The sequence below is a fragment of the Carettochelys insculpta genome, chromosome 20 (assembly GCF_033958435.1).
Source record: "Carettochelys insculpta isolate YL-2023 chromosome 20, ASM3395843v1, whole genome shotgun sequence".
In the NCBI taxonomy this organism is placed as follows: Eukaryota; Metazoa; Chordata; order Testudines; family Carettochelyidae; genus Carettochelys; species Carettochelys insculpta.
The window spans coordinates 4,764,791-4,790,403 of record NC_134156.1 but is presented as its reverse complement, the minus strand read 5'-3'; the positions used below and the strand labels follow the sequence as shown (position 1 = coordinate 4,790,403).

The following is a 25,613-nucleotide window of genomic DNA, read 5'->3' as shown; positions in this document are numbered from 1 at the left end:
GCAATTGGCTTATTTCTGCTTAAAAATATATATATATTCTAACAACTGTGTGTGCGGTACAAAGGATAAAGTAACCCTTGTTGTTTATCTTCATGAGTCAAGGCATTAAACTGCCTATGATCTAGAGGCAGGGAGAACTTCTCCCTCTCCTCTTGGTCACTTGGTATTATATTGTTAGGCAAATTATAGTTATCCTACCCTTTCTTCAGAAACACCCAGAATTTGTGACGGTTGGCTTTCATTGGCCTTTTCAGCTTGCACAGTCCTGTGTTCGACATCAAATTGGTGTACTTTTCTTTGACGATTTGTGGGAAGCCCTTTTTCTTCCTCATGAAAGAATGTAAGTGAGCAACAAATTTATTAGTGTTGGTTGGTTGGTTGCTAGAAATAAGCCAAACATCTAATTAATCTGTAGTTAATATTTTCTTAACTTGCTCAACCAAGTCCCTCTTATCCCAAGATACCATATTATTTGGAAATTAGATTGTCCCCAAAGTCCATCAATTGCATTGAAAAGTACCAGTCCTACTTTAAATGCATTTTATGTCTGTTGCTATCTTTTGTATAAATGAGGCTCTCCTCTATCTGAGTAATTGGTCAGTGTGAAAGATTTAAAGTGGATTCTGATTGATCTTTGCTTCTTTTACTCAGGCTGATTGGGCAGTTTCTGCTTTTTAATACAAGTTATATTAGCAGCTGCTTAATACCAGTTATATTAGCAGCTGCTGTACAAGTCCAAACACAATTATTTATGAATCATAAGTACAGTTTTTTGTTAAACTTGTGACAAAGCTTGTCTGGATAACATCTTTGTGGGATTTTTAGGGAGTGCCTGCAGTTTACCAAATGATTGGGATGTACAGTAGGCAGATTCATTGACCTGTGGCTTTCCAGTGAAGGAAACTAATTTTAAAATACCAAGGTAGGGGCTGATATGGTAGGCCATGATTTGTTTTAATTGCTAGCTCAAAAGCTAAGATTTATGTTTAATCTGCTATTGATTATTTTTCTTGCAAAGCACACTTTACCAACAATGGCAATTTGTTCCTTTGTCATTAAAATATATGGAATTAATATTTGAAGTACAGTATATAGCTTTATTTGACAAATGAGATAGTCTTATACACAATTATAGAATTAAAAATAGTTTGTCTGCAAAAACACATTAAGTTCCAAATTTAGTGATACACATTTATGAAACTGAAACCTTCACCAGCAATGGTTTCCTCAAGTGAAGTAAATTGTTGTCATAAATATCCTTTTAGGCTGGGATTTCCGAAGGTGCATAGAGGTGTTGGGTGCCCAAATCCTGTTGAATTTCAGTGGAATTTGGACACCTAACTTTTTTTGGAAAATCTTCCCTAGGGCTCATCTGCACAAGGAGCTGCACTGGTAATTCAAGCTATAAATTTGAACAGGTTTGAATTAAACTGGTGCAAGCCCTGTGTGAGCACTTTTATTTCAAGTTGAGGCTTATTTTGGTTTAAATTTAAACATATTCTTAGCTGACTGAGTTGATTTCTGGGCCTTTGCTATGTCTGTGTTTTCCTGCAGGACTAATTTGATTAAGAACAGGTTTAATTTAAACCATAAGAACAGGTTTCATTTAAACCAAAGTAAGCCTCTCCAGTTGAAATAAAAGTGGTCATGCAGGGATTTGCACATTTTAACTGAATTGATTTAATTAAATTGGTGCAAGCTTGCGTGTACCAAAACCTTAAATTTATGAATGTTTCTTCAGTACAACCATTGTGATATATTCATCTTCAGAAAAAGTATTAAAGCTAAGGTCTAAATAAACAAATTTAATTTTAAGGTGAATGTAAAGTACTGCAGAATTAAAACGTATTTCCTAGGAACAAAAAAATTAGACTCAAACAAAATTAAGTTAAAATGACATGACAGTACATGATGAACCATATACTGTTCTTAAAGTTTATGTCTTGTAATAAAATCAGGTGTAAAAGATGTTTTACCATATTGCAAGTCCCAAGAACATTAAACATCCATTTTATGTACTTTGGTTGGTTTAAGTTAAGAATGCAGAAGGTTACTCATGAAAATCTGAGTTTACAGATAGGAAATTTCTGGTTCTTAAAAATATTAGTACAAAATTACAAACACTATTTACATGGTAATTTTTACATAAGTTCATATTCACCATCTCCCCCACCCACAAAGAAAAAGTCAGCCAAACAAATAAAGTTGGTATGAAGAAACTGTAATCTATCAGATAAGTTTAGCAGTTGTTCCATGAAGTAAAAGGGAAATACATTAGCAAATGAAATAATATTACGATACTCGTGTTCTCTTTCTTAGAGTAAACACTCTGCTGCAGTCATTGGGTCTTACTCTTTTAGACCCTTGCTGTGATTTTGCTGATTCTTTTTGATTTGTTCTTTTTTGTCCTTTTGCTTTGTGATTGTGGTTATTTTCCTGAGTATCTGGAGAATTGAGGGTAGGGTCTGTACATGGAATACTACAGTCTTGAGAACTTTTCTCTTCACTGTCTGTTATTACTTTACTAGGACTATATGCAGCTAGCTGACAAAGAGCAACAGCTGCTGTTTGTTTTTGTTCATCAGAATTGTCAGTAACTCTTAAGTCTTGGACTTCAGTAGTCTGTGCTGTGAAGGAAGGTTCATTACAAGCATTGTTAGAATTTTTTGCATTGTATACATCTTCAGAATTTTCATTTTCCTTGTTTGGAGTGCTGGCAGTCCCAGCATCGTGTGTTGAGTGCAGAAAGGAAGCTTTCTGGCTGATGGCATTACAAGAATCTTTCACTGAGAGATTGAGAGGCATGTCTTGCAATTCAGTAAAATTCTGAATTTCCATTTTGGAAACATTTTTGTACAGATGTTTGTGAACAATTCCTGTGTGTGTGTCAGGCTTCTTTGAAAGATTAAGTGGAGTTATCCCTGTGTCGTCCTCTGTATTGGGCGGCGAGACCTCATTCTTTGCTTGATTTTCAGTCTGAATGTGTGTATCTTCGTCAGTGACCTGAACACTAAAAACAATTGAAACAAAAAATATAATTAATTGTTTTTTCTGATTGGGCAAGGGGGAGGAGAAAAGTTTTACCAGAACTCTAACTACATTGGGCACTGTTTAAATGTGAAAATCACTGTACATAATATCACATTTGGTAGTGTTCTGGATACTTCTTTAGAGTAGATGTAGGTTGTAATGGAACTTCTGATATAAGTTATTTATTTAAGGAAAACTGGCAAGCTTTGTTAGTTCAGGGGTGAGCAAACTTGTTACATCGAGCCCAACTTTTCATCCCTGCAATTAGCAGGGCCTCCCAACCTGTCTCATGTAATCCAAACTGATGGAAATTTTGGTTATGTTCATATAAAAAAATTCTTTTGGCAGGTGTAAGGAAATAAGAGAATGTAAAAACTTTATTAATCGGTGTAATAATATGAATACACATACATAAAAACAGTAATATGCCGCAGCATTTTTAATGAGATGAGTGACCCTGACACCCACCAGCCAATTGTGCCGTGCCCCTATTATGAATTTTCTTGCCAACCCCCACTTTGCTCACCCCTATATTAGGTGACCACTGTACTTACAGGTTTTAGGGGAACTGGTATACTTTGCACAGATATGCATATAATTTTTTAAACACATAATGCTGAGATGTTTTTTGTCCAAGACATTTAAAATACAGACAGACTTGTATTTGCTTTTCCCTAGTAAATCTCGAAAAACCAATTTGCAAAGGTGTTTTTAAAATTACCTGGTAGGTGTATCTCCCCTGCCTTGCTGGTTCTGCACATTCTGAAACAGAGGTGATTGTTCTGTGCTTTTCCTTGCAAGTTTGAAGGCCGAGAAATTGTCTTCCAGTTGGTCAAACTTGCTAGTTACAGTGGGAGATGATTTGGTGCAGAGGTCGAACAGGCCTTCGCAAATATGGCTGGTCTGAGTGAAGTTAGTTGGGCTGGGTCTACCGGGAGAGCCTGTTGCTGCGCTTCCTGCACGGGGGCTCATTTTGGCATTCTCTCTTTCGTTTGGGTCATCTTTTGAATGGTTTTTGGCCTGCAGGAGTGGAATTTCTTTTTCATAATCAGTCTGCTTTTTATGGGAGCTTAATGGGTATTGTGATGGACTTGAAGAAGTTGGGTACAGCAAAGTAGTTTCCTCCATTAGATGAGAACTTGGATCTCTACTAATGCCAGCTACACGTGGAAATCTATAAAATGGAGGATCTGTTGGTCTGCAAAATCCATATGGCACTGGGGGACTGGAATGATATTGTGGGAGTAATTGGTAGGGCTCATATGATGATGGGTTTATTGGCTTTGGGAGTGGCCCAGGGTGGGGAAGAAAATGTCTTTGATCTTGTGTCCCATAGACAGACAGTACAGAGGTTTCACACTCTGGTGAGCTACTTGGAAGCAAGTAAGGTGCATAGATAGCAAGTCCATGCTCATAAAAAGGGGGTGAATACTCTGGAATCATTGGATGCATATAAGGTGGAATGGGACCAAAACCTTTTGTGGGAGGAACTTTATGTGGAAAATCTGATGGGATAAAAGTAGAACCTGTTTTCCAGGGGTGGTTTGGAGCATGAAATGCAGACTTTGCATGAAAAGGCAAGCTTTTGTTGTTTGAATTAGACAGGGATGTCATTTCAGCTACTTCATTAGATTCTGGGCCTTTGCTATGTCTGTGCTCTCCTACAGGAATGAAAGCTGAGGGCCTTAAAATGCCATCCAAAACAGGCTGCATGTTGATTACACGTTCTGAAGTAGTACTGACAGGAGTTAATTCCTTCTGTATTACAGGCTTTTGTCCTTGTGCTGATTTAATTGTTGTCTGATTTTGTAATTCTACATTTTCCTTGGCATCATCTTTAGCAAAAGCATATTGAGGCTTAGAATCAAGACTTGATAGACCATTTGTGATAGATTTAGAAGAAGATGGTTTTGCTGTATGTTCTATCTGATTGATCTGTTTGGTCTCCAAGGAACTGGACTTTGGGCACTTGATAACTCTGTCCTGCTCTGATACTAAAGTAATTGAGTTTTTGCAGAGGCCATACTTCATATGGTTAAAAAGGTGGGATTTCTCATTGCACGTAAAGGGGCACTGAAAACACTTATATTTAAAGGGTTTTCCTGGAGGCCTTGGGATATAATGAGGCTTCTTCGGTTTACGCTCTTTGAGGAGACTCATTTTTCTGCTTTAATGGTTATAGTTAACAATCCTTTACAAAATGATTTTTTTCAGTTTTCTTCAGTTGCAAACTGTTGATGTTTCCAGTCTTTCAGGTTTCAAGAATCACTTCTCTTTAGAAAGGAAAATTTGATTTGAAGCCAGTTCATCTGTTGCAAGATGTTAGGGAAAAAGCAATACTCCAGTAACTTATAGAACAGGAACTGTAACAGAAAAATTAAAATCAAATATGCTTGCGCAGAAGAATTAAACAAAACTGAGTGCATTCTTTTGAACACATTGATCTGAAGTATTACTCCTGTTGAAATGTGTCAATCACATAAATTACCAATATGTAATATCACGTGGGCAAATGGAAAGTTTAAGGCAAAATTTTCAGACTTAGGTGCCTCAAATTAGACACTCATGGGTATATGTAGACGCCTAAAGAAGTGGCCAGGTTTCTTTTTCCCCCCCAGAGATGCTCTAAAAAAGCTTCTTCTGAAAACTGAGGGAACATTCATTACAAAACAAAAAGCAGTCCTGTAGCACTTTAAAAAGTAACAAAATAAATTTGAGGTGATGAGCTAATTCAGAATCTCCAGTTCTGAAGAAGTGGGTCTGTCCCATGAAAGCTCATCACCTAATAAATTATTTTGTTAGTCTTTAAAGTGCTACAAGATTGCTTTCTTGTTTTGTGAAGATACAGACTAACAGGGCTACCGCTCCGTGACTATTAATTACAAAGTAACTGGGACAAGAAAAGAGTTTCAGTAGGTGGAGCTGTATGGGGAGAGAGAAGAAGGAGGGGAAGAAAGCAAAGAGTGAGTTCTGGCAACTGCAGGCGGGATGGGGCAAGCCTGACAGGCTAGCTGCAATCCCTCTTCCTCTTTCACTTGGCTGGGAGGTTAGGATGGAGAGTAGGGTTGGCTCCACCCCTTGAGAGCTGACCCAGTCTTTTGCATGATCAACCAACACTTCTACCTGCATGGGATAGCATCTCCTGGGAGTCTAAGCAAATTTCTGAAAGCTGGTCAGTCTTAATGGGTGTGTTAGGACCAGCTAATGTCTGAGGAATAAAAACCATCCCCCATTTTGGGTCTTACTTAATTCAAGACATGGACATTATAATCTCTAGCTAAATTGACATTTCACATTCTTCATCTATGTAGGTGACCTTGTGGGGGCAAGAGGACAGACTGAAAGTGTGTGTGCACAATATAATAGTCAGGCAGAAACATGTCAGACAACTGTTGATTAATAGAGGTATGATCCACTTGCTTTTTTGCAGAAAACTAAAGCAATGGATACTTTATATAGCCTTGATGATTTTTGTGGTAGATAAGTCAGGAAGACTTGTATCAGCTTGTTCCAGTATGTTCACTGATTCTGAAGGCGTGAGAACCTCTCAGAGTCAAGTTCTCATGATTTTATAGGATGTGTTATGGCAGAGATCTAAAAACTGATGATTTCATCATGAAGTATAAGCATCATTATCAAAATGATGACTGTTGCAAAACCACTTACTCTATCTATTGTATTACCCGAAACTACAGGAATCCTAATTGTGAGTGACTAGTGTAGTCTGCTATTTTTCTAAATGCTTTATTTACATGAAAGCTTGAATTAGAAGTATTAAAAATCTTAGATTTAGAAAATAATTACTGGTAACTACATGCTGATTAGGTTTTATTTGCAGTATCAAGATGTCTTACATTTCTTAAATCAGACACTTTATTAATGTAAAATTATGTGCAAGAAATTAACATTGAAACCTGAAGGCAAAGCTAGAAAATTTTTGCTTATTTGAACAGGTATTGTAATTTTAGAAAAATGTTCTTCTTTGCATAATAGAAATTATATTGACTGTTTTTGGTAGAATTTTAATCTTAACGACAGCTTAAATGAATTCAGCAGTATTTTATGAGTGGAAGGGAGGGAAGGCTACATTTATTTGCCTATAAGAATAAGCCTGATTTTGATTCTTACAAACATTTATTTTATGTGACTTAAGTAAATAGCTTTACAACAATTTATATAACTAGAAACACGTTGTATTGTAATATTTAATGCATTTTTGTACACCAGGAAAAAAATTCAAAGCTTTTTTTTTCCTTTCAGATATAGATACTAGTCATCTCAATATGGTGATAGTAAACTACACACCAGCATGTTGAAATTTGTCAGTACTGTATCCGTCATTTGTTAGACTCATGATTCAGTAAACAGAAGAAAATTACCAGACAAATGAAATTTTGCTAAAATTTCTATGAAACATGAAAGAAGTATAACCAAAATTGGGTTTATTTGGTTTATTTTCCCATGTTTTGACTGAAATAAAATTTGCTGCATTATTGACTAAGGCATAACTGAAGTGGAGAGCTTATAATAGACTTGGTCAAGTCAGTTTAGACTTGTCAATCTTTGTACTTTCTTGAAAGTTCCAGAACTAATTATGCTTGAAGACAGCTTGTTGTCAAAACAAACAACCTGGTGCATGCATACTTGAGGAGTTTACATCAACAGTTTTGAGTTTGTATTTGAATTTCAGAGGGCAGTATTTATTACAAAGAGAATATTAATTAGTTTTTCTTGTTTGAAAGTTTGATTTATAATGTAAATTCCAATTTTTTCCTCTTTGTGTATGTTTTTTCCCTTATTGAATAGGGATAATTTGAATAATATTTTAACAATCCTTTCTTAATGTAGATGGATAGTTGCACCTTTCAAAGCTGAACACTCATATTTTTGGAGTTGGCAATGTTTATGCGGTGTATGTGTAGAATGGCGAGAACTATAAAAGCTTTACATTTTTTTTTAAAAGGGTATTTTACCCTGATGTGATTTTTTTTTTTCCACTCAACCAGGGTGATACCAGTAGTGCTTAAAGAGGAAGTTGCCCTGACACGTCAGGCAACAAATAAGTATGTTGAGGGTTAGTTAAAGATTTTCACCCCCTCTTAATTTTAGGCCAGTATCGGCCTGTTGTATCTGTCACCTCTTCCTTATTAGCAGCAATTCCAAGAGAAACCCTGGCTAACCGTCTTCTGGTTGAAAATGCCAACAATAAAAATGCTTCTGGTCCCAGCAGAGACTGAGAAATCCATTTCCAGTCTCTAAATAAAACCCTGTTAACAGTATGTGCTGTGGAATATATAAAATAATTTAAAATAATTAACTCATCACAAAATAAATAGAGCTAGGAAGAAATTAGATGATCTCAAATAGCTCTAAGTTTTTAAAGTTGCTATATGCATAGTACTTACTATATGTCGTTTTGTGTGCCAGGGAAATTAAAGTGTTAATATTAATTAACTCTAATATTAGAATAATGTTTTCTATGCTCTCATGAGGAAAAAAAAGTTTCTTCTTAGAATCTGAGAAGCACACAAATGTAATATTTAAAATTTATCATAATCCTTAGCAATAGTTATAATTTTTGGTAATGTGTGTTTTATTTCTTTAATTTTCTCTTCAGATTGTATAAATCCTTTGCCTTTTACTTAGTTATCTGATTTAAAAATCACATTATTTTAATCAGTTATAACAGAGTTCCTATTCCTAGTTTACAGTCTCCTTGGCATTTTTAATGGAAAATACATTTGGTTACTCTTTGATGAAACTAGAGCAGAAGTGTTCATTGCCCTTTTGTGAATTGCTTGTTTATGAATAGGTCTTTTAGTGAAGACCAGAAGTAATCAAATATTTTTGTCAAAGTCCATATTTCTTGGTCAATGTCCATACTCCAGAGAAACATTTTTCCCATTGCAATACCAAGTATATAAAATGTTTTGAGATCTCTTCAAAAGTGTTTGATGGTCCTGATCTGGCCTGTGGGCCACCTCTTCGGAACCCTGTAGTAGGCAGTCATTTTACTTGACAATCCCTCGCTTCTACTCCTCGTCTGAGATGTGGATACAGGGTGTTTTTTTGGGGGGGAGACAAAACTGTTACCAGTCTATTATTTTTATACTATGCTACCAAATCCTACAGAGTTTTGTAAATTTGTCACTTTACATATAAATAGTTGGTATGAGGGTTCTTAGTGGTCAAAGTTATTTAAAAAGTCTAATCTACCAAACAGGTAGTTCCAGAATTGTTTTTATTGCAAACATGGTGGTAATTATAATTTTTCTTTATAGGACATTGCTATGACAGGTTGTGTAACAATTTGTCATACCCATTATACATATGCTCAGTTGTTGTTGCAGTATTCCTTTTGCTGATGTTGATTTTACTGACCCAGAGTACTCATTGGGGTGGAATATTTTTAAGAGCATGCTATAATTAAAATATTGCAATGTGGCATTATTGCATAACTCAAGGACATGCCATTGTCACCTAACTTGTGTGTTGCAAGAACAAGATTTGTGAGTTTTATTCCAGTTGAGATTTTCCAGTGATTAACTGCCACTCCCTCCTACACTTTCAGTTCTTTTTCAATTGAAAAATAAATGTTAGCACAACTATAAGGTGATTGGGAGGAAACACCAGGAACAGGGTATTTTGGTGGATAGGATAGAACATATGTGGTTGGGGAGAGAAGGGTTTAAGACTGCATGAATAGCTCATGCAGGAAGCACAAGATCATACCCCCAATCTGTGGTGTTAATACAAAGTTAATAGATTCAGACTTTCATCAAAACAAAGTAAACCGTGTTCAGTCATTTTCATAAATCAGTGATTCCATATTTAAACAATTTGACTGAAGTTGTTACACTGTATAAGTTAAATTGATACATTTTAATTAACCAAACTGATGATTGTGACTTAAAAAAACAGCTGAATTTTATTAGACTGTGTAGACTATACCTCCTAGAAACTTAAAGAAAAATTAGAACAAGCACTCAGTACTTTAGTTCATACAAGTTTTTAGATTGGTCAAAATATTAATATTATGTAGTAGAGAATAATGAACAGAATGATATCTTCTAAATAAATGTTTTGTTGTCATACATTATTCCACACTTAAAATTGTTAACTAAGTTGGGGAACAGGGTAAAAATTAATATAAAAAGTCAATGGATGCTGAATGAAAAAAATATTTTTTTTCTCATAAAATAAACCAGTGATTTCACTTAAAAAGTCTTGTTGAAAATTTCATCCAAAAGCTTCTGTGCAATAAATGCACCTGCTAGAAGAGGAGTTATTTTGCTTATAGAGATAGTGGTGTATAAATGCTAAAAGAATAAGGGAATACATCTTGATCACTTTGTACTGGGCATCAGTCTGATTACTATTATTCTTTAAGTGAATTTAGGTTTTAAAAAGTACTCACCAGATACGTATATGGCCGTACTGTTCAAGGTGATCCCTGTTGCTAAGCTCTGTAGCTGTCACTGAAGAGAGAGAAGTACCTGTTCTGTGCTTGATGGCTAAGTGAAACTGAAGGAGGCTGTTTCAGTGGGAGGGATTTAAAAAGTGTAGGAGTTGAGCCCTCAGGGTGTAGAGATGCACCTGATATTACTCCAGCCTGAAGCTACGATTCATGTGTGTGTATCCACTGCTTTCTTTCAGCATTACCTCAGTATCTGAGCTAACAAACAAAACTCCTGTCACTTTTGTGCCCTCCAACAAGCCTGTTTCTCTGTTCCCATAGATTGTCATGTTTGTGCCACTGTGTAATGATCCGCTGTCTAAGTGGGGTGAAACTTGGTGTAGATGTGTGTTTATGTGGGGTACAGATCAAAATGGTTAATTGTAGAAGTAATTGCATGTAAAACACAGCAAGCTGCAACAAACAATAATTGTTTTGTATGAATGCTTTTGTTTGTTTAGCTTTTTAATAGATTTGCATATTATCTTTTTTCTCTCTTTTTATTGAAATTCCTTTTTTCTTCGTGAATGTCTTTTCTGGTGAAGGTGGGACTCCGCTAACTCCAAGCTGTTTTTTTTGCCGTAGGGGAACCTGGCAAAACTTGCTTATAAGTACACAGCCACATACAGAGATACCACAAATGGAAAGAATATTGATTGTCATATCCTCAGATTCGCTTATTTTGCAGTTTAACTTTGACTATTGAACAAACCAAATTACAGCCCTTTGCTAGCACTAACACTTGCTTTTAGTTAGATTTATAAGTATGACAAATTTATTAATGTATTCACCAGAACTAAACCAGAGATCTGAAAGTTAACTTTAGAAAGTTATTAAATGAGAGAATATAGTTCATATATTCCATACCTTTAAAAAAATTGATGCTTCATACTTTCTTTAAAATAAATTTTCATTTTCAAAGCTAGAAATGGATATAGGTAGAGTAAAAGTTCATGTGAAAAAGAGGACTATGAAACAACTCTCCTCATTTAGTTTCATAAATTCCTTCATTTATACCTCCTGTGAGTTTAAGGAGAATTCAGGCAGTCAGCTTCAGTTTGGGCACCAGTTTTTTTCCAGCGTGAGAATCAGTTGTAGGATTTCGAAAGAGTTTCTGCTGATGTGAAAGGGAAGGGTGGGTTTTTTCTCACTGGGTGTGTTACTTCAGGAAAGGAAAAACCAGAGGGAATGTTTTTGAATGAATACAAATTTGGTAATTTGCCACTGAGAGGGCTCTTTTGACAAGAACATTGTGTCAGACAGAGCTCTACCACAGGAATATGGAGATCAATAGAGAATTAGTTCTGTAACTGCAGTTTCTTAGTGTGTATGCCATGTTCACTGCTGGCATAACCAGGGATGATTTTGGGAGTTGTTTGTTTATGCCAACAGTAATTTTTGTTGTCCATAACTGTTTTAAATCTGTATGATCAGTCCTGTCTCCTACGGACTAAAATGGGAACTGTGCATATGAAAATTAATTTCATATTAGGCAATACAGTGTTCGGTTTGGGTATAGTCTTTCTGTTTGCACATTATTTCCCATGATAGGGTCCTGAGCCTCACTGAGGCACTTATGCTACTGCAATATAGAAAAGTAATAAATGAAAAATTTTAAGGCCCTGCAAAAAATGTTATATTTGTATTACCATGCTCATACAGGACACAAAATCACACTTGTCTTTAAAAAAGTATGATGTAAAATTATTGTTAAGAAAAGGGACACAGTGTATTAAGTGTTGGCCTACTATGGACCTTGTGTGCACAGACGCATGCACACGCACACGCATGCACACGCACGCACATGCACACATACATAAGCACACACACACAAAACCACCAACAAGCAACCCTAAAGCAGAAGCTTTCACATTTTTTTATAGTAGGACCCAAAATTTAGTAAATGTCCACAAGTCAGTTCACCTCCAGTTCTGTTCACAGTTACACAAATCACCTCCCTTTCATGTGCCAGTTACAGTGGAGAAATAATGTTAGGAAAAAGAATTTTTAGATTCTTTTAATGCAATTTAGCAGTTTGAAAGGAGTACCAGCATTGTGTTACCATCAGGCTGGTGGTTATATTACACTCCCCCAACAATCTCCTCCCCACCCCCAGTTTGGAGAGACCTTAGAACAGGGGTCAGCATCCTTTCCCAGGTGGAGTGTCAAAATTCGACCTTTTGACCTGTACATATGGTCTGAGTGCCAGTGATACTTCTAAAAGTCATTAATAGTCCTCCTTACAACAGCTTCATTGATAAATTACGATGCAGAGCTTTACCTTTTAGGTGGTGGTTGGTAGTATTAGCAGGTCTTTTGTTTAATCCCCAGGCAGCATGGCTTTGTGCAAGCTCCCAGCTGCATGGAGGAGGAAGGGTGGAGCTGAGGTCCTGCTTTTTGGCTCATGTTCCACTGTTGGCACCTATGCTTGGGGGTTGCTCACCCCTGTAGTCTTAAGAAAATTTTAACCAGAGGGAAGTGTGTCATGTTTGCTTAAGTTTAGTATTTCTCAGAAAACACTTTTCCTGAAAGGAGAGGTCCTTTGTTTCCTCAGGTATCTGGGGAGCTTTTCCTTTAGTCTTCCTTTTCCCACTGTAGGGCATCTTTCTCTTTTGCTAATGAGACTGAAGTAGAACATGAACGATATACTGAACATTTTCCTTGTTTCTTCTCGAAAGTGTGCATTGTTTGTTTTTCCATCTCCTTTCCATGACATGAGAGAGATGGGCCTGCTTGACTTGGGAAAGATGAGGTATGTTTTCCCGAATAGATTCTGATAAAATACATTGAAGTGCTCAACTGAACTTCCCAGCTTTTGAAAGTTAAAGGAAAGTGCAGAAGTTTATTGGGTAGTTTGTTAACAAAGGGTGTAATTTATTGAGCTGGGACAGAGGGTTAGTTAAGTTTGAGAAACTGTTGTTGTGTTTGGTTTTTCTAGCCTTGCTCTGACAAGTATGAGGAAGACAGTGAATTACTATTGTGCTGCTGCTTTAATCCAGATATAACATGGAGTGTATTACACTTTTAGCCACTCCCTAGATATGGCTCTGGGTAAGCAGCCCCTGTGGCTGCAGCAGGGAACAGCTAGAGAAATTGGAGGTACTATGCATATATTTAAAATGCATAAAAGACATGAAATCCAAATTCTTAGGAAAATTCCAGCTGGTAGAACCTAAGTTAATATAATAGCCTGTGCATAACATCTGCTGAGAATAATACATTTTGGTAACTGATATTTAATTTTTATGTTAATTCATTGTATTTGCAGCTTCTGTCATTATTAGATAAACCTAACCAGTCAGCTGATGAGTGACACCCTTGAAATGAGGATAAATTCAATAGCCAGATGGCATAAACTTCAAGATTTATGCAACATTCTGTTGCTTATCACTGGACGGTTCCTTTACCATTGTTTTAATTTTTATTTCTGCAGAGGTCTGTATCTCTAGATTTCTGCAGACTAGGAAATGATGCCAGTGACTCATAAATGGGATTTAGACCAGTCTTCCTAACAATCAAATAAGTGTTATGTAGTGGCCATCGTTGGATTCCCCTGATAACTGTGCTGTAGCAACCAGTCTTTCCTTAAGATGCCGAGATATTAGAATACTGGTGCTCTCTATATAGTGAGGAAGGAAGCTAAAGATCTGTATTGTCTAACTGACACTTCATTTCTGAGGCTCAAAAGTGTAGTTGTCTTCTTCCTGGTAAAGCTGTGGGGAGTTTTTGTAAGAGCCTATGATCCCCTCCATGTTTTTGGTCCATCTTTAATGTAAAAAGCTGTTTTTAATACAGCAAATTGATAACTACATTTACTTTCTTTCACCAGTCTTATTTTATAACTCCACCCTCAAGTTACGAAGTAACTCCCAAGATCCTTAAGGTCTCTGTAATAGTGTCTCTCTGGTGGTCATTTCTTTCCATGGTCATTCTAGCCGTTGCTATCGTTGGGGCTCCTCTGAAAACAGGAGTCTGAGTTCTCGTCTCAGATGAAGCAGAGGGTGCAATAGCTGAGGCATTTTTGTTGAAGGAAAAGAGAGTTGTGTTTCCTCTCTACAGACACTGCTGAAAAGGGATAACATTAAGTTTCTGCATCTTAATAAAATGGTATTAAAAGTCTAAATATGTTGACCAGCAGTTCAGATAATGTGAAGAATCACAAATAAGTGTCACATTAACTCATCTGGTTGAATACTACAGATGCTTTCATTTAAGAATGGGAATATTACTTAAAAAAAAAATCACATCTCACAATTTAACTGGCTGTCTCTTAATATTGGATCATTTTCTACCTGTTACATGCTCAAGGCCATATATTCAAGAAGTCCCCATTTTCCATTGCAGAACCTGTAGGTGTAGTTACATGTTGACAAATCCAGGAACAATTAACATATAGATTACATTACCTCAGTCAATTCCAAAATAGCAGAATCTTCTTTGGATCTCTTTGATATGACTCCAGTGTTACGGCTCCTGTGCTCCAAAACATGCCTGGGTTTTACACTAATGTCCTCTTAACCATCCTCTCCCAGTTTCGTATGCATAGTTATTAATATAAATGATTCTCCAGTGCCACCTTTTGAGACATGTTTTTGTTTTTTATAACAACTTTTAATTTCCTGACTTTTGAGATATGTCTGGGCATGTTAGTTTGGCAATCTTTCTGTAAGTCATTTGTCCAAGTTCACCTGTTCAACTTATTTGTACAGAAAATGCATAAAATTCAGAAGTTTGATACTAAACTACAAATAATATTTTCATGTGTTTATTTTGACCTGTATTATAATTGCCTTTTTTTGCACTGGAAACTAGGATGATTCTTGTGTCGACTTCTAACTGCTCCCTTGGCTAGTGAACCAGGACAAGGGAGGTAGGTTACTTGGGAAGTAAACTCTCGGAGAAGTGTTACAGACTGTTTATAATAAGGGCTTTAATAGTCATTGTTTTCTTTGCGTACCAGGCACGTAGAGAACCACAATATGCCTTTTCATTTTTCATTTTCTTATAATCTCCATATTTGCTTGGGATCTCGAGCACAAATGTATTTGCTGATATACTGTATTGCATTTCATTTTTAATTAACTTGTACATATCTTAGTTATTCCATGTTCAATTTTACTGTACCTCAGATTGTATTAGTTACTTGTCAGAATGTTAAATTCAATGGGCTAATCTTCTTAGTTATATGCAATATATCCCAGGTACAATTCTAAATATAGTTGTTTTTTTTTTCCCTCTGTCTTAGGAATATGACTCTAACTTCCTTGAAAGATGTTAATATATTAAAAAACTTAAGTAGAATTTTAAAGATTTCATTGGAGAGAAGAAATATCCCTTATGGTGTGTTTTCTTCTCTACATTAGAAATTTGTTTTAATTAAAGTATGTAAATCATCGACTAAAACACACTTAGTTGAATAAGAATGGAGAGGAAGCCGTGCTAGTCTATACACTAACAAAACAAAGCAGTCAAGTAGCACTCTAAAGACTAGCAAAATAGTTTATTAGGCGAGCTTTTGTGGGACGGGGTCCCATGAAAGTTCACCTAATAAACTATTTTGCTAGTCTTTAAAGTGCTGCTTGACTGCTTTTTGTTTTGTTAGTTGAATAAGATAATTATCCTATTTCTGAAAAAGATTGAGTGAAATTGCTGTACAGTTCTTATTAACCTTGGGCTTTTTGGAAAGGGAATCTATCAGGAAGTGAGCTGTCTTATTCTGGTTTGTGAGACTATTTCATTGTGAGGCTTTTGGCAGGTGTCCAGGGACTTTTATTCTTTTTTTTTTTTTACTAGATATAGGAAGAAACCAAGATTATTTTAATTGGGAAAACAAAGAACACAAGGACTTGCTACTGCTAATTTCAGAATACTAGCATTCCTTTAACACTTGCAGGGATTTTTAAAATGATGCAAGTTTTTAAAAATACATAGAGAAAAATGATTGGGCATTATGATTGGGGTGCACAAGACCCACACTGGAGAGCAGGGGTGTAAGGAACAGCTATGGACTTAGGTGGCCTTGCCCAGCTGCACCTGCAAAGCGTGTACATGCTGGGAGCAGTGTTCACCTCTGAGCAGAATGAATTTATGTTCACCAATGTGGAGGTGCTGTGTGACACATCACCTCTGTGTTGGTGCACATAATACAATTCATGTGGTGCGGGGTGGGGGACAAGTGGCTCTGTATGAGGGAGGGGGCTCAGGCTTGGGACAGAGGGCTGGGGTACAGGAGTGGAGGGCACATCTGGGGATGAAGGCTGTGGGGTGGGGTGGTGAAGGAGGGGCACAGACTTGGAACAAAGGGTTGGGGTGCAAGGGCTCTATCTAGGGGAGGCTGGAGATGAGGGCTTGTGGTGGGGGTGGGGATGAGGGGCTCAGGAGTAGGGTGTAAGGGCTCTAGCTGGGGTGTGGGCTATGGTGTGGGGCTGGAGCAGGGGGTAGGATGCATGGGTTTGGAAGCCAGGCAGGGTCTCAGGGCCAGGCTGTGGCAGGGGGCTCCAGGGTTGGAAGGAATGCCAGCACTGGACTGTTCCAGCCACAGCAGAGGGGATGTGTGTGTTTGGTGGAGAGGGGAACTGGGTTAGGTTGCAGTAGGAGTGGGTCCTGGGCCATGCTGCTTCAGCCATAGCATGGTTTTGGGGGCTGGGCCATGGTTAACTTCAGACCAGTAGAGAGGTGCCTGGTTCAGGCTATCCATTGAGCAAGGCAGTAGTTAGACAGCTGTGTGGCAATGCAGCTTACAGGGAATTTATGATGAGAGGCAGTACTTTAAAAAGGGGAGCAGAGCAGCTCAGAGTCAGGCAGGCAGTGGAATAATGCAGATTACTGCTCTGTGTCTTTAGAGGAAAGTGGCACCCAAGAGCTCATTGCCTGAGACTTACAAAACAGACCTGCACAAACCTGCCACGGGAAGCAAGGTGACTGAGTGTGAAGGTCAAAGACTTGATGAAAAGTCTGAAGCTAAAGAAGCGTGGGGTGGGAAGTGATCCAAGAGGGCTGCTGCTTAGCACTGCAGGGTGTATGTAGCCACCGATCATTGGACCAGTATTTCGATCTGATGATGTGTGTGGATGCCCAGGATTTTGGATCGATATTGAATTTTTTTCCATAGTGTTTTTGCATGTATCCTTGAATCTTAGCTTTGATCTTCCTCTTGTTTTCAACCAACATGATAGTTCTAATGTTATGTTAAAGGGTTGCATTTTCTTTTTTTTTTTTTTTCCCCTATCACCTAAGTATAATCCAAGATTTACACAGTTTTCTTGTCTCCATAGTAAGCAGCAGCTGCAAAGTCAGGAACAAAACAACTATTTCTACATCTCCAAAAACCACAGGCCGGTACCACTTAATCTAAAGGAAGAGCTAAGTTAGTAGTCAGATATTTAAGAATTCTTTGTTTTGATAGGGAGTAAATAAATTAAGTCCTAGAATTTTAGGATTCACTGCATTTGAGTGTTGAAAGCGAGGTAGATCCGTGACAGGTGGTCAGCTTTTGCCTTTCCTTTCATTTTACTGCTGCTGAGATGAATCTCCTGAGGAATTCTAGTTTTGGTGGTTGCATGACTCTAATTGCAAGTCCTCACCCAGAGTTCATTTACCAGTCGTCTTCATCACTGGCCCCATTCCCTTCTTAAAGGGTTAGAGATGATGTAGTGATATGATCCTATCTTGATCTTTGCAATATATTTATTGCTAGAGTATTGTCTATCCAGAAGAGAAAACTTACCTAACAAAAAGTTAACAAATTAAAACAAAATGTCCTCTATCATTGAACCATCATTTTGAGGACACAAGGAAGAGGAAAGACAAACTTAAATTAGTTTGTTCTGCAAAAAATGCAGAGGAAGAAATTAAATGTGTGACAGTTTGGGGAAAAATTTATAGTGAGATGAGACTTTAATTACCAAAAAAAAAAAAAAAGAAAAATCCAGACAAACTTGGTAGTGTTATACGTTTCCTTGTTTGGGAATAACACCTTTCTCAACAGCATTCTTTCGACAAAACAGCTGTGTAGATTATCCAGGGCCCTTTTGTTTACAAACAGGGCTTCTAGTTCACTGGGCAGCCCTGTTTGCAGAACTTCCCGTCACCCATTCTGTCGAGAGTGGGCAGGTCAGTCTGGCTACTCCCTGTCAACAGAGTGGCTTGCTCTTTTGATCTGCTTTATGTGTAGCTGTAGTTTTGCCAGGAAATCCCTTCCGACAGTGACCTCTGACAGAGGCATCTCGTGTAGACATAGCCACTGTGAAATGCTGCCATGAATAAGATGCTTTCCTAAATCTGGACCTAAACCCAAATATTCAAAACTAACCACAACAGGGAGGTATTTAAAGTAATTTTTTTCTGGAGACAAAAGTGAAAAAGTTCAGACTAGAAAGACTGAAGTAAATATAAGTGGCCTGATTTTCACAGATGCTGGGCACCCACAAATCCCATCAAAGCCACTGAGCGCTGTGTGCTCAGCACTTTTGAAAATCAGGTAATTAAATATATAGTTACACATAAATATAGGAGTCTAATTTTAAGTACCTAAATTTGAAAATTTTGGTCTTAATACTGAAACTGCTTGTGATCACGAAATTAAGATAGCTAATGGTCTAAAATGAGAGCTCTTGGTTTGACATTGGAATAATGAAGAAAGATATACAGTATACAAATGCGGCATTTGACTTGCTGCAGAAAGGGTGTGCTCTTTCACTCACTCCTCTTGATTGTTCTAGGAAATGGAATATGGATACCTCCACAATAGGCTCTTAAACGAAGGATACCTAAGGATACATTCCCAATATGTTTGTTTTGGGGAGTTGTATTCTGTGTTTCAAATATGTGAATTTTAGTATGTTTCTTGAACAATGTTACTTTTACCCACCTATTTTTACAGTTTTGTTCTTACACCTCGTTTTTCATTAATATTGCTGGCTTGCTTACTCTTTTTAAAAGTTCATTTTATGCAGTACTTTATTAGTAGTTGTGATCTAACTTTTTGACTGGAATAATTATACAACCATTTAGTATTTCTCTCTTATTTACACTCCTTAAATAATAGTAACTTTGTTTGTTATTCTTACACTAATTTTGGTTTTCTGAATTACATAATCCCAAGAAATGAAAGAGAGTCAGACCTGCCCAAGGAAGTTGCACCAGGTGAACTTGTTGTTTTTAAAGAGTGGTTGATTTTTATGTTAGCTTAAACCAGTTCCTAACTAATTTAAACTAAACCGAACTAAATATTTCTTAAACCAAAACAGTATCTGTCAACACAAAGCTTTGCATGAGTTTATAATCAGTTAAACCTATGTGAGTTTCTTATGTGGACAAGCACTAAGGCAAAGGGAGAGTATTTTTATTTATCCTATTCCTGTGTTTTCTATAATAAATATGACAATGAATGGAAAGCACACAACATGTGATAGTGAAGTCTAAGCGCATTTGTTATTCTTGATATTTGCTGTATTTCAGCTGCATGTAGAGCACTTTTGGAAAAATCAGTTGATTTAAATACTGAAACTAGAAGCATTTTTGGTCATTTAAATTGAAATGTCTTGACTAATATGTGCTTTTTAGTTTAATGGTAAAGTGTGTTAAGATTTTCAGTGTAAGTTGTTACAAAGTATTTGCCTAAAACTGTTAAAAAGCAAAACATAATTTATGTTCTTTGTTTCCCTGCAGTCTTTGAGAGAATCTTCTAATTTTTGTAAAGAGAGGAGGACAGAAGTTGTTTTTCTGTTTTTCTCACAAGACCTGAACAAAATGGGGTGTTGCAACCTGCAGTTACGTTGCTAGGTTGTGCAGGGTGAGGTGTAACAGGTGCTTATTAATACCTCTAGGCTATAGCTAAAGGTGACTGTATTTTCTTCAGTATTCACAGTGTTCAGCAGGTGGATACTACTTTTAAAACTTGATCAGGCGTGGATTCAGTTTCCAATTTGAACAAGATGTGCATCTAAATCCATAGCAAAATTCAGAAATGGTCCATTTCAACTACAGTTGTTCAGCTATTCAAAATAAATAGGCACATTCCCACGTCTCACAGTATGATGAGACAGACAGACAGATTTTCTTTTGGAAGTTGATTGGAGTTACTATAAGTTGGTGGAATTCTGTTGAATTTGTGAAAATTGGAATTAAAGTAGACACACATGCACAACAGTGTGGAAATAAAAAATATTTGCGTTGACTGCGTAATGAATTGAAATTACATCACCAATCCAATACAAAAGTTGATTGTAAAGCACTGGAGTCTTTTACTGCTAACATGCCAAACAAAGAGAGAGAATGAACCTAATCTGTTTATTCTTAGAAAAAGCTTAGGCAAGATGCAATTAATAAAAAGTGTGTTCATTTGAAGAAGTAGGAATTATCTGTTCATAATCAGGTAATAAGCTTCATGGTATCAAGAATTTTGGGGAACGGGTTTATGAACAAAGAGCCAGATGCTGCAGATATTCCATGCTCACTATTCTTCGTTGACTTGATATGGAATCTTATGTACGTAGCCTCTACAGCATCAGTCCTTGAGTGATTTCTGTATTGTTAGAACCCTGGGCTAAAGAGTATCGGTATACTGGGAGTAGTTCTGCTGTGTTTTTGTATTTATGGTGCTTGAATACCAAGTTGAAACACTGTTAATTTAAGCTTTAAAATTTGTTCTATGTGGTTTGATTGTAAACCTGCAAATGTTTAAGGTCCTGAATAATCTGGTTGAACTCAATCAGGTGGCATATAATGTTACACACAAATTGAAGAATTTGTAGCATTGGGTCCTAAGCACTTGGATTAATGTATTTGTAGACAGAATTTTGTCTGTTGTATATAAAAAGCTCTCTCTTCTGTCTTTGATCCCTTTGCCTCGCTCTCTCATCACAGGGTTGACTCTACCAACCATCAGGGCTGGTGCACCTTCAACATTGTCTTCCATTCCTGCACTTTCTATGTGGGGCATCTCTGGCAGAAATCTCTTGAACAGAGTGACTTCCTCTACCCTAAATTCATTTTGTACTCCTTGAGTTATTCATCTTTCTTACTAAATAAGCCTGCTTATCCAAAAGAATTGAATCCCATGTATGGGATTTTGCTACATTTTAACTCTGTCCCCATACCCTTCCCCCACTTGCCTCCTCTTCCCTTTTTGCACAAAACTTAACAATTTCTTCCAAGAGAGAATTAAGAAAATACAAGTGATCTTTGATCTTCTCCATCCCCTTGGCTTGCCTTCTGTTCTCCATTTACAGCTCTCTTTTTCCTTTCCTTCTCACGTTAGTGAAAACACCAATGACTCTAATGATCGCTTCTTAGCCATATCTTAGATCCGTACTCATTTTTTCATGATCTGTCAGCTGCTTTTAAACACTGTTGAACACACTGTTCTTGAAATCTTGGGTTCTTTTTGCTTCTGTGGCTCTTACTGTCTTCTGGTTCTCCTACTACATGGTTATTTTGTTGACTCTTTTAAAATAATGGCATAGATCTTCCCCCGCTAGAACTATTTAAAATCAGGAAAAGTGGTTCAGAGAACTTGTCTGTATAACCCTAGATGTATACAAGAATTGTATGCACAGCCAATCTGCAGGCAAATTTTGCAGGTATGTGCAAGTACCTGGATTTGCGGGCTCTACTAACATCTGCATTGGACATTGTGCACCAGTGACACAGGGGAGTGTCAAGCCTCTGACACCCACTGTCCCTGCCTTCTCCCCCAGAGATCTCCTGGCCCTGCCCCCCACTTCACCCCTTTCCTTAGGCTTGATATCCAGCCACACCTTCATTCCTGTCCCCAGTCTTGGACCCTGGTTGTTGCTCCGTTGCTGGCGTTGTCCCACTTCTGGACCTTGCTGGACAATATTCTTAGATGACTATCACTTTTTTATTTTATTTTTTTTCTTCTGGTCAGAGTTGATCATGGTTGTTTTCAGGTTTTGAGAAACTGGCCCCTTAAGGCACCAAGTATATGTATTGATAGTTGCAGTTATATTGTCTCTGCACGTAATTAATGTAAACAAGTCATAATTGTATCTAGGTAAGCACCGATATTTAGTTCAATGATCAATTCATATTTATCCATCAGAATGAGGTCTGATTATAGAATTTCTGCAAGCTGGAGACACTTTTATTTTAGGAAGAAGTTTAGTATTAGAAAATTATCTCTCTGATTTGTAGAAAGAGTAGACATTATATGAGTTCCCAGTTTGAAATTGCTGGATTTTCTTTTTTATGTAGTCTACATACTATATCAATATTTTACATATTATAAAATCTGGATAGATGTTTAAGAAGCCACTTATTCATTTCTCTTGTTATGTTTAGTTTAAGGGGGAAGACAGAGCAGCCATAAACATCCAGACTGGTGGAGTAATCAGTCTTTGCTGAGGGAAATTTGTAGTTATTCTGTGAAAGTGCCTCTGGGAACTGTTTCTTTGTTCTTGTAGAACCAGCTAAATGCATTGTTCTGTCAGTTAATACAGCATTTCCTAAAGCCAGTTAGGCTGCATTTTTTAAGATGGTGATATTGCTGTTTGTTTCAGAAATGTAAAAGGAAAAATGAATATATCAACTTTGCTGTTCCATTTTTCCCTTGAAGACAGGTTGTATGCCCCATGTTTAATTTGTGTAAGATATGTTATCTTATGGTCCTTGGAATATTTTTCTGAATATTACTCAATTTTTGTTTAACAAGCTAAAATTAATTTTAAAGGTCATAAATTGACATAACGCATATTGATATTTAATCACTATTCATTACTTTTTCTTCTTGTATTTCAAGAGTAATTCACTAAGGGCAAGTCTACACTACAAATTAAGGTATCCATTACAGTAATTGAATCCGTTTTCTATGCCCATGCTATCTATACTATCTGAATTGGTGGCAGCAACGGTTTGACGTAAGCAGTGCACTGCACTGCAGAGACCAGGGGTGTCCAATGTGTGGCCCATGGAGCCTTTTAATCCAGTCCATGGAGCTGGCAGCAGCACCATTTTTAAAAGGCAGCTGCACAGTTCTCGGTGTTGGGTGTGGCTCTCAGGTCTCATGGTGCTGGGTGTGGCTTTCGTGGTAAGTCCCTGGGGGTGGAGTGTAGAATGCCTGGCTGAGGGGGAGGTTAAGTCAGGGGTTGACTTGGGGCTGGAGGGGTGGGGGTTTAAATCTGGGGGTGGGAGGGTTTGGGGCTGTGTGGGGGGTGGGTTAAGCCTGAGGGCAGGAGGGGCAGCCGTTTGGGGTTTTTTTGTGTTCAGCCCCTGGAACATGTAAAAAATTGCTGTGTGGCACCCGCAGAAGAAAGGTTGGACGCCCCTGGAATAGACGTAACTACATCAACTTCAGTGCTAAGCCTCTTGCAGAGGTGGAATAGCTAAGCAAAGTATGTCTACTTGTAACACTTCAAGACTCACCGCTGTGATGTCACCTGTTGGTCTATCCAGAAAGTAGCTCTTCCAGCTCACCCTGGTGTGGCCCCTGTTGGCTTGCCCTTAGTCACTTGTCGTCTTCTCCACCACTTCAAGTCCCATGTTCCTCCCAGGCTATGGTGCCTCCTCCCTTGTGGTACTACCCTTTGGCAGTCTCCCCACATTCTGGGCTCCTTCCCACCCAGGGAACCCCAGCCCGCTATACCCATCTGACCTCAGTGACCCAGTGGCAGTCAGTCATTATCTAGCCTTTGCATTGGGGGAAACTGCCATGTGAAGTGCTCACTCATCACTGGCAAAGGGGTGTGGACCCGCTCCCCTGGCTGCCTCCCTGCAATCCTAGAAAGCAAGGCCTCAGCCTGGGGGTTTGCCTGGCCAGAGCTCCCCAGCTCTGCTTATCCTTCCCCAGCGCTACGCTGTCTCAGGTGCCCTCTCTAGCTTCCTAGGGAGCCAGGTCCTTCCTTCTCCACAGCTGGAGCAAGTGTGTATGTATTCCCTCTAGGAGCCTTTCTTATAGGACCTAGACAGGCCTGGATTAGCTGTTTCTAGCCCTCTTCTGGTTGGCCCATAGTCCCAGCCATCTCCAAGGTCTCGGTTTAATCTTTATTTCCCTGGAGGAGGGAGACTGCTCAGCAACACTACACCATCAAGGTTGTCAAATGCTAGCTCTTTTGGACCAAATGGTGTGGCGGCAGGGTGGTGAGCAGGATGAATCAAAGTGGCATATGGAGAATACTCTGGCTGCACTGTTTCTATTTTTATGTTGATTGAGTTGTAGCTCACAATGTGGCAGAGGAGGACAGGCAGTATAATAAGTAGTCACCTCCTAGGTTTTTTAAGACTTATTACGTCAAAACATAAACAGGATTATCTTTTACCTTTCTCAATATCTGACTGAAACCAATATTTGGATGAAAGTAGGCACTTAAAGCCTAATTTAGGCAAGATTGAAGAATCTACCTCCTTTATAACATCCCACTCCATCAAGGGCATCTGTGTTTGTTTAGGTGTCGTCTTAGATTCCATAATGCTTTTGGAAATCCAAACAGCTATGGCAGTAAAAACAAACAAACAAACAAAAACCCAAACAATCCCTCATCCCCATGTCACCAGCTTCTGTTGGTATTTTATCAGCTATCCATCCTGTCAGACATATTCTGGTCTTGGTTTATTCCTGTGCTTTCATGACAGTGCTCTTTGTTGCCACTTGGAATGAAAACACAAGTAATGAAAGAACTCCTAATGGTACAAAAACCATCTATTCATCTGCTTCATAGTGCCGGTTACTGTGGAGATGTTATATTGAAATTCTGTTGTATGCAGAGGCTATCTGCTCAAGACAGTGTCCAGTTCAAGATCCGTATTCTGGTTGTTTGAAAGCCCTTGCTAATTAAAAAGTGTCAGACTGCAGAATATGTGTTGCAACAGATATTGCCCAACCATAGGCCAACTGTGCTTTTTTTATTTTATGATATTCACAAGCCAGTATTTATTTTTAAGAATTAGATATTGCTTTGTAGTATGAAGTGCTTTAAACAATAATGCCCTTATGTCTATTACTGCTAAATAATATTTAGAATTGTTCTTAATAAATATAAAAATCCACTGTCAAATCTCATTTAAAAGGAAAGTATACTTCTGATGCTTAAATGAATGCATCAGTTTTAAAATTCTGTGTAGGTTCATTATTCTTAAAGCAGGTTTTCAATTTCACAGCCATGCTCAGCAG

At 37.8% G+C, this 25,613-nt stretch overlaps 2 protein-coding genes across 3 annotated transcripts in view; one reads left to right on the top strand and one right to left on the bottom strand.

The window, feature by feature from the left end:
• TBCD (tubulin folding cofactor D) overlaps nt 1–25,613 on the top strand; it is a 204,487-nt gene that overhangs the window by 57,657 nt on the left and 121,217 nt on the right. The window lies entirely within an intron of this gene.
• ZNF750 (zinc finger protein 750) lies at nt 498–5,235 on the bottom strand. Its single transcript, XM_075014610.1, has 2 exons — nt 3,752–5,235; nt 498–3,010 (listed from the first exon to the last, which is right to left on the bottom strand). Exons 1-2 carry the CDS (start codon nt 5,188–5,190, stop codon nt 2,293–2,295), a joined length of 2,157 nt encoding a protein of 718 aa, XP_074870711.1. The 5' UTR covers nt 5,191–5,235; the 3' UTR covers nt 498–2,292.